General features: G+C 53.3%; 1 protein-coding gene across 1 annotated transcript in view; it reads left to right on the top strand.

Moving 5' to 3' along the window:
* Window positions 1–1,910: 1,910 nt before the first annotated feature.
* Window positions 1,911–18,602, top strand: part of LOC102775327 (multidrug and toxin extrusion protein 1) — a 35,745-nt gene continuing 19,053 nt past the window's right edge. Inside the window, exons 1-6 of the mRNA XM_015558352.1 lie at window positions 1,911–2,090; window positions 3,583–3,684; window positions 9,402–9,470; window positions 15,337–15,485; window positions 16,325–16,367; window positions 18,429–18,473. Coding sequence (XP_015413838.1) covers window positions 1,911–2,090; window positions 3,583–3,684; window positions 9,402–9,470; window positions 15,337–15,485; window positions 16,325–16,367; window positions 18,429–18,473 — 588 coding nt within the window. The remainder of the gene's footprint in view (window positions 2,091–3,582; window positions 3,685–9,401; window positions 9,471–15,336; window positions 15,486–16,324; window positions 16,368–18,428; window positions 18,474–18,602) is intronic.

Below are 18,602 nucleotides of genomic sequence, written 5' to 3'. Positions count from 1 at the left end.
GCGAGAGGATGTGTTTTCATTGACTTGAGAGAGAGGAAAGAAGGGAGGGAGACAGGAAAGAGCGAGAGAAACATCAATCGGTTGCTTCCTCCCGTAGGACCCCGACCAGGGATCAAACCTGCAACCTCGGTATGTGCCCTGACTGGGAATCGAACCCGAAAACTTTCGGTTTACAGGGCAGCACTCCAACTGACTGAGCCACCCGGCCAGGGCAGCTGGAGGGTTTTACAGGCGGGAACTTCGGGAAGGTCCTGTGGGATTATCTCAACAGAATATCCACCAGCTTTATGCTGAGGCACCAAAATGGGATTTGTCCCCCTGGCTTCATCTGTCCTTGGGTGGGGTTGGCACAGATGGCACTGACTGGGTTTCCGCTGTCTGTGTCCCTGAGGGGGGTGATTTAAGCTGTTTACCTCTGGTTGTGGAGAAGTGTAAACCATTATTCTAAGTGTCCTTGCTTAAGAAGGGAGGGTTTGCAATTCACTAGATGGCTGTAAACTGCCTGTGTGTGTAAGCTGCTTGGCCGTTTAACTGTCTGCCTCAGTTTCTCTGTTCCACTCATCCTTGCTTACTGGCCTGTCTCAGAAAGACAGCAATGTGTGTGAGTGCCTCCCCTCCGGGCGCTCCCTCCTCTGGCAGCTGGGATGTCAGGTCACTAGGGGAGCTGAGGTTTTCAGCCCCACTCTAGTCTTACAGAACCGCCGTCGTATCCTAGGTTCCTCATAGGCCATGCCGAATGAAAAATAATATCGACTCGGTGTTTCATTGCCAGGAAGGATTAATTTGGGGAAAAATAAGAAGGTTGGGATAGACCCAGGACTAGGCCAGGAGCCTGGATGAACCAGTCAAAGGTGGAGCCCCAACCAGCCGGGAGGTTCTGTGCCCCAGGCTTCTGCTTCCTGTTCCTGGAGTCCATGAGCCAAGGGCGGGGTCCCCACCAGAGGAATCAGGGTTCACCCAAGGGAGACGCAGGGCTTCGGGCCCCAGGTCTGTCCCCAGGTCCCTCACTGCATCACTCCTGGTCTCAGCCCCACTCCCTCCTGGGTCAGTCCTGGGATTTATCCTGGGAGTTGTTTCGCCCACTGAGCCTGCATCGGTGAGAAGCCCTCGCCACCTGCCCCATCTGCCAGCTGCAGGCAGTCCCGGCAGGGCTGCAGCCCGAGGCGCAGAGGGCCAGCCTGCGAGTCTTCTGCCAAGTGCAGGTGGCTTTATGTCCTACATCCAGGACATAAAGCCAGGGTGCTGCAGTACCTACCCTCACAGCACGCCCTGGTCTGAAGCGGCCTTGAAATCTGGGGGTGCGGAGGCTGGGTTAAATTTTCCTCCCTCCCCAAACCCTCTGCACACACGCACACACACACACACACACACACACACCCTTGGGCTCTATCTATACAAACTTGAAACACCTATTCCTTTTGACAACAGCTATACCTCAAGGAATTTCTCTTAAAGGGTATCTTCCCCCAAGTGTACAAAGAAATATGCGTACGTGGGAAGTTCATTACTGTGGACAACCTGTGGATTTAATGTGTTGGTGCATTCATACAATGGGGAAAAAAAGATTGCAACCATTGTGTGCAGACATTGCAAGCTGTGTGCACACTGCTCCATGTGCTTAGGTGGGGAAGTATATGGAGAGGGAAGAGGAAGTTAAACGGAAGGACAGTTATGGCCAGAGAGCTTTATTGTCAGCATGTTTTCTTCTGCAGGGCTCTCATGCTAACGGAGTATAGTACTTCTCCCATGAGCCCTGGCTTCTCCCATAAGCCCTAGCTCCTCCCACAGGCCCTGGCTCCTCCCACAGGCCTATGTTCTTGAGTCGCAATCATAATATTTATCAACCAAAATGTCATTATGCGGCACATGACTGAATTCCCACCCGTGGCCTGGGCATCCGCCCTAAGAAAATGCCGGTTCTCCACCCAATTGTGAATGTGTTCCGTGCCACACGGTTTGTAATATCAGAACCTGCGAAGCCGCCCGAAGGCCTGGTGGTGGAGGGGACCGAGCAGGCTTCGTGTGCAGCCATGGGAGTGTCCGGTGGCTGCAGGAGGCCCGGGCATGGGGGCAGCGCCCTCCGGGGAAAGGCAAGCAGCTCTGTGCCGCCGATTGCAGTGCTGTGTGCGCGTAAAGGCGCCAAGGACAAGGACTGAAAGGATGGGAACGATGCTGAGTTTACAAAAAGAGGGGGACCCTGAGACCTTTAAGTTATACTCAAAAGAGGCACCAAGCTGCAGCGAACGAAGCCACGGGGCGTGTCTGCGAGTGGCTGGCCCGGGCCCACAGGTCCGCTGGCTCCAGCTCGGGTTCTGCAGCGCTGGGTTCATACCAACCTTCTCCACGTACACCCCTGCCTCTCGCTTTTCAGGCCGGTCTTCTGTCTCCTTTTGGCTTACTTTGCAGTACATTCCAGAAGCAGCCCTCTGCTAAGCAGCAGGAGGCCATTGGAGATTAGAGTCCCCCTTGTTTTCTGCAGTGAGAGAGGCACTGGATCACGGTTTGGAAGTCGGTGCAGAAAAGATGTGCTCCCCCACCCCCCCTCAAAGCAGGCCTTCCAGGAAGTGAGGGTCTGGGCCCATCCGCAGAGCTGAAAACTCTCCCCCCAGATGCGGGTTTGGGGAAGGGAAGAGGGCTGCCATCTGAAACATCAGGGGCGGGGACCGGTGAGGTCCCAACATCGCAAATTGGACCCGCGACGGTGCTGGCCAGTGGGCTGGCGGAGGGGAGGGTTAGAAGCTTCCTTGGGAGCCAAGAAGACTGTGTCGTCTGCACCCCAGGCCCAGGAGACCTTTTCCCTCGAGGAGCTGAGAGGGGCAGCAGCAGTGAGTCCTCAGGCACCTGTTCTCTTCCCTCGGGAGTGGGAGTCAGGTGAACCCACCTCTTGGGCCACATGAGCTCCCAGAGAAAGAGGCTTTCCCAAGGGGTCCTGGGTTTTCTGGGCCTGAGCGCAGGTGGGAGGTGGTTTTAAATTAATGGAAGGAAATAAGAGTACAAACCTGCAGCTAAAGCATTAGAGCGACTCCTGCTGGCTGCCGGAGCCATGAGGAAGAATAGCTCAACCGCCCCGAAGCTGGGCTTGCCCTCCTGGCGGAGGCTTCATGGAATTCAGGAATTACCGTCCTCTGCAGGCCGGTAACATGTCACTCAGACCCCAGATCCCGCTGGTCTGGTCGGATGGTCTTATTTCAGCCTCAGCTGCTCCGCCTGTGGAGTTTCTTGCTGGCTATTGGAGGCTGTGTTCTCTCCAGTTCTCATTATGAATCTGGGATAGCAAGAGGCTTATCTCGTAAGGCGGCCTCTGAAAATCTCAGGAAAAATATACATGTGATCTGTGGCATGAGAATCTAAAGTGAGAATAGATTTGAAAAGCTAGGAAGCTTTTAAAAATGTCATTCTGAGAGCAGTTACCAACGGGCTTTTCAATGTTTTCAAGAAGCTCACCGGGACCTGCGCATTCCCTGTGGGAGCTGGCAGTGCTCCCTGAACCCTGGCGCCTCACTTTGCCCCAGGAAAGGCACTCCTCTCCCTCTGTGATGGTTGGCATTCGTATGTAACTTTTTGTTCTCTGTCTTTTTCCAGTTCCTGGCCCAGTTGATGGTGTTTCTGATCAGTTTCATAAGCTCCGTGTTCTGCGGCCACCTGGGAAAGCTGGAATTGGATGCCGTCACACTTGCAATCGCAGTACGTGTGGGACTGTTCTGACATGTCCATATTATTTATGAAAGCCATCTGTACGCGCTGCCTCTTGCTATGTTCAGGAATGACACAGGTTAGCAGCTTAAACCAATGCGGATGTGTTAGCGTCAGTGCTGGAGGTCAGAAGTCTGAAATGGGCTCCACTGAGCTCACTAAGTCAGATGCTGGCAGGGCTGTAGCCTGAGTTCTCCTTTGCCTGTAACTTCACATAGTCCCACATTCTGCGGGTGGAGACAGGGACCTCTTTGAGGGGCCTTCATTCTGTCTACCACATCAGCTTATTTGTAATCCATGGAGAGCTGGCTCCCATTCTTGGTCCCACATCTGGGAGAAGGGAATCGGAAAAGAAGGGTTGAACTCTAACTTCAGAAGAAACTGTGGACAGGGCCTGGCAGGAGGGGCCGTGGGGGCATGGAGTCCCGAGAGCATGGGCGCACGTGCGGGAGCGCTTGCTCCGGAGCCATGGGAAGGAGCCGAACACTTCTCCGAGCCCGTGACCAGCCGGGCGTCGTCCAACATGCAGCGTGAGTGCTGAAAAGCAGCTGAGGTCAGGAGGGTGTGAGTGTTTGAAGGCCTCGCACCCTCTACTCCAGGCACCATGGCTAACCTGGAGGGCACGGACCAGACGACACCCGAAGAGAAGTTCACAGGCCCCCTGTTGCCAGCGGTTAAGTGTGGCATTTTGGCAAAAAGGCAAGACCTCCATCAACAGAAAGATTATGATTTGATTTATTGCAATAGCCGCTTTCTTACAGAGCTCTGGAACCAAACCTGCCGTATCTGAGGCATGGCTGTGTAACGAAAATAAAGGAGCGTGAGGCCAGAGGAATGGCGGCGGGAGAGAACCCTTCGGTTTCTTCCCTTAGAGTTTTAACAGTTTGAACAACTCTAACGCAGCATGGGATTCCCTGCTCAACGTACAGGCACAGCTGAGCGATCTTCACATTGTAGCACCTAAAGGTGGGCAAGTGGGAGCCAATGGGGGAGGCGGAAGGGAGGAGGGCTCAGAGGAGCCATGGATGCAGGGGAGGGGAGGGGAGGGATCCCGTTGTGGCTGGTGTTTCCTGCAGCTGGGAGGAGCAGAGAGACGTGGTGAGCACTCCTGCAGAAGTGAGTGGCACGAGCTGCAGCTGATCCAGAGACCGGGGCAGGACGCAGCATGGGCTGCTGCTGTAGTTGTCTGGCAGTTGGAATTCAAGACAGAGAAGCAAAGCCATGGAGTCCTGCCACCCGAAGACTCTCAGGACTCCTCTCCCTTCACCCTTGGTGTTGGGTGTGAAGCACATTATTCACAAACCTGACTGGCCCCTGGTTGGGGGCCTTTGCAGAGGTCCAAGGTTGCCGTTACTGGGAGGGCAAAACAAAGAAGGCGGCTGGGTTCCCTCAGCCAACCCCATTTCCATGCATCACAGCTGTACTGACGGCAGCCAGAACCGCTGCTGGGGGTCAGCATTCTGATTTTACAGAGCTAAAAAAAACTTGTGATTCATTGCCACCTACTAGAAACTAATAAAAAGACCTCTTTTAGTAATCAGCTAGAAAAGTGGCACTCATACATAGCTGCCTAGACAGAGAAGGAATCCATCTAATATCATGAGTACCCAAGGTAGTGAGGAAGCTCAGAAACAAAATGAAAAATCTCCAGAAAACAAACTTAAACACATGAAAACATGTGGCATAAATGACAGAGAATTCAAGATTGCTGTTCTGAAAATACTCAATGAGATGCGAGAAAATGCAGACAGGCAATTTAAGGCATTCAGAAAACAAATTAAGAAACAAAACCTTTACCAAAGAGATTGAAACTTTATTAAATAACTAAACAAAAATTCTGTAGGTGAGGAACTTGATAAAAGAGTTTAAGAATGAACTAGTGAGCATTGGAAATAGAGCAGACCAGAGGGAGGAAAGGATTACTTTATCTAAGCGAGAAATATCGAAATGATGCAGAGGAAGAAGAGAGAAACCTGAGCTTAAAAAAAATATATGAAAGAGCCCTGTGAGAACTATCCAACTCCAACAGAAAGAGCTGTCTGAGAATAACAGGGCACATCGGGAGGAGAAGAGAGGGAGAAGGGAAGGGAGAGCCTATTCAAACAGATAGTGGATGAGAACTTCACAAACCTATGGGGAGAAGTAGACCCAAGAAGCAAGCAGAACACCTAGTTAACCTCAATCCCAAGAGGCCTTCTTCAAGGCACATTGAATTAAAACTGTCAAAAATTAATGACTTCACAAGACAGCCAGGGAAAAGAGGAAAGTAACCAATAAAGGCAATCCCTTTAGGCTAGCATCAGACTTCTCAGCAGAAACTCTACAAGCCAGAAGAGAGAGGAACCAAATATTCAAACATCTGAAAGAGGGAAATTACCAGCCAAGAATAATAGCCAGCAAAGTTATCCTTTAAATATGAAGGAGAAATAAAGATTTTTCCAGACATACAGAAGCTGAGGGCTTTTATCACCAGAAGACCTCCATTGTAGGAAATACTCAAAGGAGTCATCTACCTGAAACAAAGAACATAAGGTCACAACACTTTGGGTAAGATCACCAAAACACTTACAGCATTAACAAGGATAATTTGTGACAACAAAAACATAAAAGGGGAGAGGGAAGGTCTGAATTTGCAAAGGAGGATGAAGATCAGATGCATTCAAAAGAAAAAGGACTACAGTATATATGAAACTTTATATTTTATAATCCAGGATCTAACTAGAGGCCCGGTGCACAAAATTCATGCACTTGTGGGGGAGTAGTCCCTCAGCACAGCCTGCACCCTCTCGCAGTCCGGGAGCCCTCAGACTCTCCAGGGGGAGCGGGACTAAGCTGGCAGTCAGACATCCTTAGTGCTGCCATGGAGGCGGAAGAGGCTCCTGCCACTGCTGCCACACTCACCAGCTGTGAGCCCAGCTCCTGGCTGAGCGGCGCTCCCCCTGTGAGAGTGCGCTGACCACCAGGGGGCAGTCCTGTATTGAGTGTCTGCCCCCTGGTGGTCAGTGCGTATCATAGCGACCGGTTGTCCCACTGTTTGGTCGATTTGCATATCAGCCTTTTATTATATAGGATGGTAACCACACACACACACAAAAACAAAATGGAGAAACATAGCTTATAAAAAAGGAGAAAACAGAGGAAAGAAGTATGGGAATATAACCAAATAAAAACAAAAGACAGAAACACAAAGGAAAATAACCAATGGAGGCACAGAGCTACCAGAAAACAGAAGATGAAATGGCTATAGGAGATCCTCATACATCAATAATTACCCTAAATGTCAGTGGACTGATTCACCATTAAAGGGGCACAGAGTAGCAGAGTGGATCAAAAAAACAAAACCCATTGCCCAGCCGGCGTGGCTCAGTGGTTGAGCATCAAACTATGAACCAGGAGGTCACAGTTCCATTTCCAGTTAGGGCACATACCCAGGTTGCAGGCTCGATGCCTAGTGTGGGTGTGCAGGAGGCAGCCGATCAATGGTTCTCTCTCATCATTAATGTTTCTCTCCCTCTCTGAAATCCATAAAAACATATTAAAACACACAAACAAACAAAACCCATCCATGTGCTGCCTTCGGGAGACACAGCTAAGCTACAGACAAAGGTGTATTCAAAGTGAAAGGGTGGAAGATGATTCTCCAAGCAAATCACATCCACATCCATACTTACATCTGACAAAATAAATGTCAAGATTACAAAGGTATCAAGAGACAAAGATGAAAATTTTATAATGATAAAGGGGACATATGTCAAGAAGACAAAACACTTACCAATATATATGCACCCAACCAGGGAGCACCAACATATATAGAGCAACACCTAATAGAAGACATTCAAATGCCAACAGATATGAAAATATGTTTAACCTCACTAGCTATTAGGGAAATGCAAATCAAAACTACAATGAGATATAACCTCACACCTGTTAGGATGGCTGTTATCATTAAGACAAGTATTAACAAATGTTGGGAAGGATGTGAAGAAAAATGAACCCTCGTTCACTGCTGGCGGGAATGTGGGCTGGTCCAGCCACATGGAAAACAGGCTGGTGCTTCCTCAAAAAATTAAGAATAGCGTTAACATATGACCTAGCAGTCCTCTCCTGGGCATCTACCTGAAGAACTCGAGAACATTTATTCACAAAGCTCCGTGCACCCCTGTGTTCACTGCAGCATTAGTCACAGTGGCCAAGGCATGGAGACCACCAGAGTGTCCTTCCATAGAGGACTGGGTAAGAAGACGTGGTACATACATGCTATGGAGTGCTACTCAGCCGTAAGAAAAGATGAAATCCTGCCATTTGCGACAACATGGAGGGACCTTGGGAATATCCTGCTAAGCAAACAAGTCAGCGAGAAAAGCTAAGAATCATATGATTTCACTCATTTGGGATATAAAACTCAAGCGCATAGACACAGACGACAGCCTGGTGGTTGCCAGAGGGAAGGGGGTGGTGAGGTGGTGGGGGGTAAAGGGGCCACATATATGGTGACGGAAGATGATTTGCCTTTGGGTGAGGGGCACACAATGCAATACACAGCTCATGTATCATAGAAATGTACACTTGAAACATGTATGATCCTATTAACCCATGTCACCTCAGTAAGTTTAATTTAAAAAAGAAGAAACCGAGACCTCTACTCCCATCCCAATGACTTGTCTGTCTTTCTGGGAGTCCTAATCTAGAAATTAAACTGGAAAATGAAATCCTGTATCCTATTATCTAACCCTAAAGTCAGAAAGAACCCCAAATCCTCTCTGTATCTTAGATCAGATCCCCCCAAACCAGAGAGAGATGTCCTTGAGGGGTGAGCTGGCTCTGCATGGCCGAAGGGCCCGCCCACTTGCTCTCAGCATGCGCTCCTGGTCTCCCCGACGCCCTTGCTCCTGCGGACAAGGCACACATTCGCCTTCCCTGCCGGCTCCCTCCAGGCTTTGAGCTGCATCGGTGAACCTTGCGAGACTCCCGCTCTGCACTAGCCCCAGCATAAGCAGAGTATTTTGCTTTCAGGGAGCAAGTGGACAGCCCCAGGCTTCATTTTCCTTTTTGGTTTTGCTGTTTGGACATTTGGGGGAGATAGAAATGTCCTCAGCTGGCCTCCAGCAGATTCTCTGTGGTCAAGGACGTGCAAGAAAGCTGGTGCTCTCCGGCTGGGCTGGTGTGGCTGCTGCCCCGGCACCTGCCTGCAGACTCCGGCGGAGGCAGCAGGTTCCAGACAAGGCCAGCACCAGAGGTCCTGCCGTGCCCCTCCCTGACTTGGGGCTGCAGCCATGGGCTCCCCGGAGCTCCGGAAACCCCAGGGCTTGCTGACCTGGTCAAACCAGCACATGTGGGAGCCCCTGGCATTGGCCTTGACTCCAGAGACCGGCTTCTGCGCTCCCAGAGTCCTCCGGGACAGTGGAACAAGCCAGACTTGGTTTTGAGCAAGTGGACTTACCCGCCTGGCGTCCTGCCCCGTTGCCTGCCCCTTAGGACGGATGCACGTTCCTCTGAAATTAGGGAGCAAAACGCTGAAGATTAAAAAAGAACAAGGCTGCGTAGAGCCTCGGGCCTACACGTCTCTTCTCTAACCGTGTGCACGCCCTCTGTGCCCGCCCCGCCGTCTCTGCAGGCGGAGGCCCTGCGGGCTCTCCCGGGCGAGGCGGCCGGCACCCCTCCTGTCCTCCCTGAACGCTGAGCGGCCTCTCCTTTGCATCTCTTTCCAGGTGATCAATGTCACTGGTATCTCCGTGGGATTCGGCTTATCTTCCGCTTGTGACACCCTCATGTCTCAGGTAAATGGGCCCAGGCCACTCTCAGCGACCCTGGGCGTGACCCTGGGTGGATCTGGAAGAGCCGAGTGCACAGAGGGACACAATCTGACACCCTGCGGCCTGCGGGCCTCCGGTTCCAGCTCTCCTTCCTGCTCCCGCTCAGGGTGGCCCGGCGCCCCCTCCGGCCGTGCAGGTCGTGTTCATCTGCGCGGCTCCCTCACACGACATTTTGACCAAAGAGGGGGCATTTATACAAGTCCCTTCTGCCGCTTTCCGCATGATTAAGCGTGGTTAGCCTGTGGCTCTCCAACGCTAGTGTCCATCAGAACCTCCGGGGCTTGTGCCTTCGTGGAGGGTGTTCCTAAAAGCCCCTGGGCCAAGGGCCCGAGGAAGAGGCTGACACTCCGCCTTCCATCGAGCTTGTCACAGGGGAGGCGTGGCTGGCAAGTCCTCTGTGCCCGGGTGGCAGGGAGGATGGAGCGGGCACTGCAGCGGCCCGCCCAGGTAGGGGAAAGACCTTGCATGCTCGCCAGGGCAGGGCCAGGGCATGTTCTGGGAACCACATACACCAGCCAGCATGGGGAGGGCCCATCAGATGCCCCTGTTCCGTCCCAGAATGAGCTGCAGCCTGGCAGCGTCAGGCAGTCACGCCATGGCAGCGTCTCTCCACAGTCCCCCCTGTGTCTCTCCCAGGATGCGCCCTGGGTGTCAGCAAGAGGCTTCGTTAGCAGGGAGGTAGCTCGCTTAGTCGCCAGTGGCGCACATTAGGATCACCGTCCACAGCAACCGCATCGAGGTGCAAGCAAAGGAAAAACACTAAGAGCAGGAGTCCAGGTGTTAGTGACGATGTTTTCCATCATGGCCTCAGGACCCGAGCTGGGTGCTAGGTCACCAGGACATGGTGTCGGGCACTGACGCGTTTACGTGAGCCTTCATATGTGTTAGCAAAGAAGAAACACGAGCAGATCCATCTGGTATAAAAAACACCACATTCAGACCTGGCCTGTTGGGCTCAATGGATAGAGCGTCAGCCTGCAGCTTGAGGGGTCCCAGGTTCGATTCCAGTCAAGGACACATGCCCAGGTTGTGGACTCTGTCCCCAGTGTGGGGCGTGTAGGAGGCACTAGTCAATGATTCTCTCTCATCATTGATGTTTCTATCTCTCTCTCCCTCTGCCTTCCTCTCTGAAACCAATAAAAACAACAGTAACAAACAGCAGCACCCCTGTTCAGTGGGGTGCCCACAAGAGCAGCAGAAGTCCAAGGTCAGCAGGGACTTGAGTTGGGGGGGTCTTCCTCTATGAGCGTGACACTTGCAGCCTGGTCTTTGGATGTTGACGTAGCCACGGCCTCGGGAACCTGGCCAGGTTGTGCAAGCTCTAAGTGTTGACCAGGGGGGTGGTGCTTCCTAACACGGGGAGGTAAATTGGGGGGGCGGGGGGACTAGCCAGCCCGGGACCCCTCCCTTCTCCCCGCTTTCATTGGTGTGTGTGCCAGTCCACATGTGGCTTGTCTCCGTGGGTCCCTACTGCCTTAGATGACAGGGTCCCACAGGAGACCGAGAAGTTCCTCTCCATCCAGGGACGTGAAGTCACTGACCCTTCGCACGGAATCCCATTGCAGATTCCAGGAAACGGTCCCTGTTCCAGGGACAGCAGGCCTGGTGTCCTTATGACCACGCCCTCTGGCCCAGGGCCAGCATCTGTGCCTTCCTTTCCACGCCTTCACTGCATAGGGCCTCTGGCTGAGTCCCTAATGTGGCTGTGGGGCAACAGCACCCGCACTTGGTTATTTAAATGTAGTAAGGCCTGGGGCCCTGGCCAGGTAGCTCAGTTGGTTAGAGCATCGTCCCAATATGCCAAGGTTGTGGGTTCGATTCCCAGTCAGGCACATATAAGAAGCAGCCAATGAATGCATAAACAAGTGGGACAACAAATCTCTCTCTTTCTCTTCCTGTTCCTCTCTCTCTAAAAAAGCAACAACAACCAAAACAACAACAACAAAAGCCCTTAAATGCTGAATGCCTGGGAAAGTACCTTTGTTCACCGGCCAACATAGGTTTTCCAGCTAATAATTTTGTCGTTGCTCAAGGACATCATCTTTCTGACTTACCCGCCCCACTGCCTGCGGTTACAGGGGAGGTGGAACCCCATTCAGTACCGTGTTCTGCCCATGCCTGCACATCATGTCTTCTGAAACGTGACCCCCACAGTCACGCTCTACGACAGGGGTCCCCGTACATAGGTGGGGGACTTGGACTTTCCTAGTCCCTTTGTGGGGGCAGCCTCATTAACTGCCATCCTGTTCAGACACTAGGCTGTCCACTTCTTCAAGTTCCCATTTGCTGTGTCTGCTGACGGTCAGTTGCTGAGGCGTCTGCCTCCTGCTTACCTGGTAGACGCCTGTGGGCTGGGGCAGGAAAAGGTCAGCTCTGCCCCCGGCTTTTGCCAGTGAGCCCAGATGTGTCCCCACGTCTCCTGTCCTATATAGGCTGGCTCATTGCTGCCCACCCCTCTGCCTCCCATGGTCACAGCCCACCTGGCTGTGCCAGCGTCAGTGATCAGACAAACCGCTTTCAGCTCAGCCCACTGGCTACTGCGCTTTGTCCTGCTTCCATCCGGACAGGGTCAGTGGGCGGTGGAATGGCGACAGCATCCAGTAGACAGATTGTCCGCTAGAGCCATCAGTTCAGCCAGAATGCCCCTCCTTTCTTGCAGGTCACGGGGCTGACACAGGGGCTGAGCCACACCAGCCAGGGCCAACCCCCCCCGCCCCCCGCCCCTCTATGTCCTTTCCTAACCAGGCAGTAATGGGTGAAGGCATTACACTCAATGGGGTATAAGAGTTCACCGATACCCCAGAATTCCCGTGAAAGACGGTCCCTCTTTCACCTGTTTTGCTATTGGACAGGACCGTACTTGGTCTGTGACAGCCATGGGGACAAAGCGTGTCTTAGCCAACCACGTGATGTGATCCCTCCACACGTTCCTGTGGGGCCGCAGAGCCTGCAGGGCCTTCCGCGGCAGAGGCGGACGTCCGCAGGTTAACGTTTGTCATCAGCTAGTAGCCCATTTCACAGAGGCTGGGAAGGAAAACGGGGACAGGCCGCGAGCCACCAAACACGGCCTGCGGAGGGGCTGTGTGAAGGAGAGCACTTGGAAGGTACACCCCACATGGGAGACACATTGCATAGCAGTTGTTGGTCACTGCGAGGGCATCAGTAGGGGAGGCTGCACCCCTCCAGAAAGTGTACACACGCCAGGAGCGCGTTGGTGACCACGCTGACGGCAGCTGGGTCAAGTCCAGGGTCAGCCTTCGGGGCGCGAAGGGTGCAAACAGTGGGAATGAGGCTTGGCAGGAGCCGAGGGGAACCAGGAAGCCACCTGGTCTCCCAGGTGTTCAAGGCCCCAGGTGTTCACCCACCTGGTTGCTCTGATTCCGGAGCAGCCTGTTGCCATGGTTACAAGGACCTCAGGGCGATGGAAGCCCTGCAGCAAGGGCTTGTTTTTGCAGAAACAGGATAGACTTCATCCCCATGGGTCACAATCTGACCCTCAGGGTCAGTCCCTTTGGTGTGACCACAGTTTAATGACAGGCATCTTATGTCAGGAGAGCTCAGATTTCCAGCAATTTCTGGAACATGTATGTACAACTACAACATAAAGAAGGCTCGATGTCATTTCTCATTTGACAGTGTTTCCCAAGTAGTTTCAACATTCCAGGTGAGCCTCGTCTAATATTGTTCTCTTTTAAGGAGAGAGAACAAACCTCGAGGCATTCCAGGGCCCCTGGAGTACTGCACAGCCACGGCCAGAGGAAGGCTCTGACTGCATCCGCTTCTCCTGATATAGAAATCCGCATCCGTGATGCGTTCAGCTTGCCCACACGGATTTCTGTTCTCATTGCTGCTTTGCACAAACCTTCTATAAGTCTCCTTTTTTATATTCAGATTTTGTCCTGCTTTTCCTCTTTTCATTCCGAAACAACCAGCCTCACTTTAGGACAAACTTACTGTTCTTTCTCTCAAAAATATATTTTCATACCTTTTCCTTCTCTGACTGAAAGCGTATATTATTTCCTTTTCATCTTAATTAGAATTATTAGCCCGTAGATAACTCAAGAACATGTCTGTTCTACATCAGTCAACGAACTTAAATCAGCTTTTATTTACGGAAGATGAATCTTCTGTGGTGAACGTGAAGTGTGTGTTTGTTTCTGCGTTTTTGAGAATTGTAGAGTAGCCAATCCTTGTAAGTGCTTGTTTGTTTTTGGAGCCAATTAAACACAGCTCACTTACAAATTAGCAACACCACCCAGAGGTAGAAAGCACCACACACTTAACACATGTGTAGACACACATGCACACACACAGCTGCAGGCAGACCTGTGGCCTGAATAAAAGAAGTGGGTTCTCGAGACCTTCCTCCCCCTCCCACCCTTACGTCAGTCCCGCGCTAATAGAGGTGTGGGCAATATTCTATCATCTTTTTCTAGTTTCAGTTCATCCCCTAGTTTTCTAACCCTGGCGGTCAGCCAGCCGCCCACCCAAGGGGCCAGCCCTCAGCCGTGGCCGCGTGCTTGCCTTCCGCGCCACAGCGTATAAAGGGACTTACACAAACCCATAGGATCAGCGGCACTTTCGGGCACCCCTGTGCTCACACTGCAGTCTAGTGGGCACCCCTCCCCACATGCAGGTCCTGGCCAACCCAGATTTCCCCTGCGGATGCCTTTCCCCAGGCCCATTACTGGGGTTTCCAGGCTGAAAGAATGTCCTGGGCTGAGAGACCCAGGAGAGGGGCTGACAACTCCGTTATCACACCGAGTTTACTGAGGGAACTTACAGAGGAGGGGTGTCTTGGGCAGTGGTGTGATGGGATATTCCCCACCCCGCGTGACAGGTGCGGAGGGGCTATATACGCAGGGCAGGATGGAGCGGGGTACTCGGGTGTGACACCCGCCCCCACCCAGATAAGGGCAGATGCCTTGCATACCTCCTGAGGCAGGGCCACAGCCTGGTCCAGAACCAGCCCGCCTGAGGCGACAGGCGTCGGGGTCCCGGGATTGTCAGGAAGCAGCGTGTGGCCAGCATCCAGCTGGTGGGGCGAGGCAGCGGTGGGCGGCGGTCAGGCCGTGGAGTAGTCTCCACAGGAGAGAAGCATTTTGACTTGTGGGTGGGCTGATTCCAGTGGTGTAAGTAGCTCCCTCCGTGGCGAGTGTCAGCCTCCCACACATGTCACTGCACAGGCATGGGGAGGGATGTGCAGTTGGCGTTGGTAAGCCACTAACCGCTGGCCCAGCCACCGCCGTCTCTTCCCCCGGAGTTTCCTCTTAGAAGGCCTGGGTGGGGCCCAATATATTGCATTTCTAACAAGTTTCTAGGTGATGCAACCCAAACTAGAAAGCTTTTATCTATCTATTTATTTATTTAAAAACATTTTTATTGATTTCAGAGAAGAAGGGAGAGGAGAGAGAGATGGAAACATCAATGATGAGAGAGAATTATGAATCAGCTGCCTCCTGCACGTCCCACACTGGGAATCGAGCCTAAAACCCCAGACATATGCCCTGACCGTGAATCGAGCCATGACTTCCTGGTTCATAGGGCGATGCTCAACCACTGAGCCACACCAGCTGAGCAGGAAGTTTTTAAAAATTATGGTATTTGGCCCCCCCCACCCCACGGTCAAATCCAGGCGATCGTCAGTGAGACACCGCCTCCGTGCTTGGAGGCTGTTCCCAAGCGATTGTCGGGGACGGCGGAGCCTGAGAACGGCCGGCACGTACAGAATGCAGCCAAGCCTGCAGGGCGCCTGTCCGTCCTGAGGCGCCATCGACGGCCTGTGGGGGCGTGGGGCACTGACGGGCTTGCGTTGGCTGTGTGCCCCCAGACGTACGGCAGCCCCAACAAGAAGCACGTGGGCGTCATCCTGCAGCGGGGCGCGCTCATCCTGCTGCTCTGCTGCTTCCCCTGCTGGGCGCTCTTCCTCAACACCCAGCACATCCTGCTGCTCCTCCGGCAGGACCCGGCCGTGTCCAGGTAAGGCGGGCCGCGCAGGGCGGGGGGCCGTCCCCACAGAAAGATGCTCCCGTCCACGCCTGGCCTCTGGAAACGCCAAAGGCCAGGGCCACGGCCCCACACCAGGTGGTAAGCTTCCTCGGTTGGTCCTGCCGGGCCTGGTGCTGGCACACCGGCCCCTGTGACCCAGCGCCCTCCCCAGGTGGCTGCAAAGGCAGATAGTCTGGGGAGAAACACGACTTGCCAGCATCTCCATGAGAGGCGGTCATTGCAGGTGTTTATTTGTGGTCTTGTGCTTATCGACCTGGTTGGTATGAGCCGCCTCAGAGCTTTCAAAGCCCAGTGCTGCCGGGCCCTCCTTCCCGCCCAGCACGCTGTCCTCACAGTCGGGGCAGCCATGGCGGCGGTGCCTCTCAGAGGTCACCTAGATGAGTCTAACGTGCTGCCCAGATTGGGCCCTGCCAGGGCAGTCCTTGTCTCAGACCCGCGGCTCTGACCCAGGGGGCAGTTGGCAAGGTTGGGAGACATTCTGTTATCGAACTGGTATTAGGGCATCGCTACTGGTAGAAGCCCAGGATGCTACAAACCTCAGGGAAGTTGCCCACAGCAGACAATTCAGCAGCCACAGTGCCGAGTCGGAACAATGCTGCCCTAGACCCAAAGGCTTGGAAGAACCCAGAGAGGTAATTTGGGTTACGAGATGACAAGTTCTATCGTAAATGTGCGCATTTGCTGCAGCAGTTGAGTCCATTAATTTAGAAAGAGCCAGGGCTGTGAAAGGCAGTTACAGCTGGTTTGTCCTGCCTTCCTTTTCCTTGAGATGGAGACCTCCTCACTTTTATTTTCTTTTTATTGTATAGGCTTACCCATACCTATGTCATGATCTTCATTCCAGCTCTTCCTGTAAGTTCCCAAGAGTTAAGCTGTTTTCTTCTTGCGGTCACTGAGAAAAAAGCAGCTGAGATGCCCGTGAGCTCAATGAATTGGATCGCATGTGATACCCACGTGTGATGTGGGCTCGTTCCAGAAAGCGTGGCTTTACTTATGCTCAGGAAAGACACGGACATTGGTCCCTCAGGAAATTCCAAGGTTCAGGTGGCTCCAGTGGGCACTGCCCTGCCTCCTGCAGCTGGAGGGACGCTGGGGTCATGCAGGGTGACGAGAAGAGCAGATGTCCATGAAGTAAAGGTTTTCCCTGCCATAGGGGCGGGCCTAGAAGGTTATTGTGACAATCTCTTATTACGGGCAACACCCCTAATTCAAGTTCTAGGTAGTTAAAGGGAGGAGCAGAAGTTTCTCTTGAGCCTGCAGCTAAAGTTCTCTTTAGCTCAAAACAACCTGCATACCACTGATGCTCATCGAGGGGTGACTTCTTCTGGGCCCCCACAAGCTGAAGCATTCCCACTGCCTGGCGAGGCTGCAGCTTCCTAATGTTGCAGCACAGCGCCTCACGCACAGCGCATCACGCACAGCGCCTCACGCACAGCGCATCACGCACACCGCTGTGCGGCAGCTGCCCAGTTTGCAGCTCAGTGACACCTGTGCGGATTTGCAGCCTAGGGCTGTAGGGAACAGTTTGTCACCAGAATGTGTCTCTCCGGCATGAGGGCTATTTTAGGCCGGTTCCTCTTAAGAAACAGCAGACACCCAGTAGGAGCTGCCCTGTGTGAGGTGCATTTACTGTGTAGGGACCTCCCCACTCGCAGGGTGTCCCCCAGGCTGTGCCAGGAGGCGGCGGGGCCTCATCCCCAGACACTTACCTGGGAGCAGATGAGGACTGAAATCTGCACCACGCCGGACCCTTGTGATTGTGCGTGTCCTGGTCACTTCCCGTAACCGACTCCCCACGGAAGATGCTATTTACGGTGGTGGCTTCAGCCATTTTGGCGCGTTCCTCTGCTTCCTGGGGTCTCCTCGTGTGTACAGCAGGTGGACATGTTATTACACTTTAGTGGTTTTTCTCCTGTCGGTCTGTCTTGTATTACAGGGGTGTCTCAGCCAAGAACTGGGAGGGCTAGAGGGAATTCACTCCCTCCCTGCAGAGCCGGGGCTATAGCACAGGCTGGGGTGCAGTAGGCTGACCCCCCAGGGTTGAGTCACACACTCAGGGTGTTCGCACAAGGACGAGATCACCTAGGGATGCACTCTCCGCCTAGGGAAGCCTTCCTGCCGCGGCTGAGCCGGGACTGGCTGCGTTAGTTGGCCGGGGCTGCCGTGACAAAATGCCACAGACCGGGAGGCTTAAACCCAGAAACCTGTTTTCTCACCGTTTTGGAAGCTGAAGTCCAAGGTTCAGGTGGCGCAGGGCTGGTTGCCGCTGAGGCCTTCTCCGTGGCCTGCCGCGCCCTCTCCCTCTTCCCACGGCCCTGCCCTTCCCTGTGCAGGAAACTGTCGTGTCTCTTGTCTTATAAGGACACCAGTCCACCCGGACCAGAGCCATCCTCGCGGCCTCACTTTAACGTAATCACATCCGTAAAGATTATCTGCAGATTCAGTCACGTCGGGGGTTAGGGTCCAGCATACGAGGGGGACACAGTTCAGCCCTTAAAAGCAGCCCCCTGCTCTCATTAACCGGCATCGTGGTCTTTAATTTAGCCTGAGTCCTTAAACAGTTCAGTTCGTTACTGTGTTGGCAGAAAGGACTACAGGCGCGTCTATAGAAGGAGCATCCCTAGGGTTTGCCCGGGGCTTTCTTTCCAGCCCATAACCTACAGAGGCGTCCTCACTGCACAGGAAGCTGTACCCCCACCCCAGGGCCAGCTGGGTCATGCGCATTTATAGGAGATGTGTGGTACCCTCATCTCTGGACACCTCTGTCTCCTCCCCCTCCCCTTCCCCCTCCCCCTCCTAGTGACACAGCTCTGTGGTCCCCGCGGGAGCAAAGGGCAGTCCAGCAGTGGCTCTCAGCTCTCTCTACATGGTCAGGCCACAATGTGAACATCCGTCTCTATTTTTCTCTTATAGGCGACGTTTCTTTACACGTTACAAGTTAAATATCTGCTCACCCAGGTAATGCGGACTTTCCTCTTCCTTTGTGGGGCTAATAGGAGTTCACAGCTTTCAGGGATGGGGTCCTGGAAGGATCAGAGAGGGGGGCCGGATGGGGAGCCGCCTGCCAGCACTGCCTTCATGCCCCCG

The sequence above is a fragment of the Myotis davidii genome, unplaced genomic scaffold, assembly GCF_000327345.1.
Source record: "Myotis davidii unplaced genomic scaffold, ASM32734v1 scaffold129, whole genome shotgun sequence".
Lineage (NCBI taxonomy): Eukaryota > Metazoa > Chordata > Mammalia > Chiroptera > Vespertilionidae > Myotis > Myotis davidii.
This window is presented reverse-complemented; position numbering and strand designations above follow the sequence as displayed.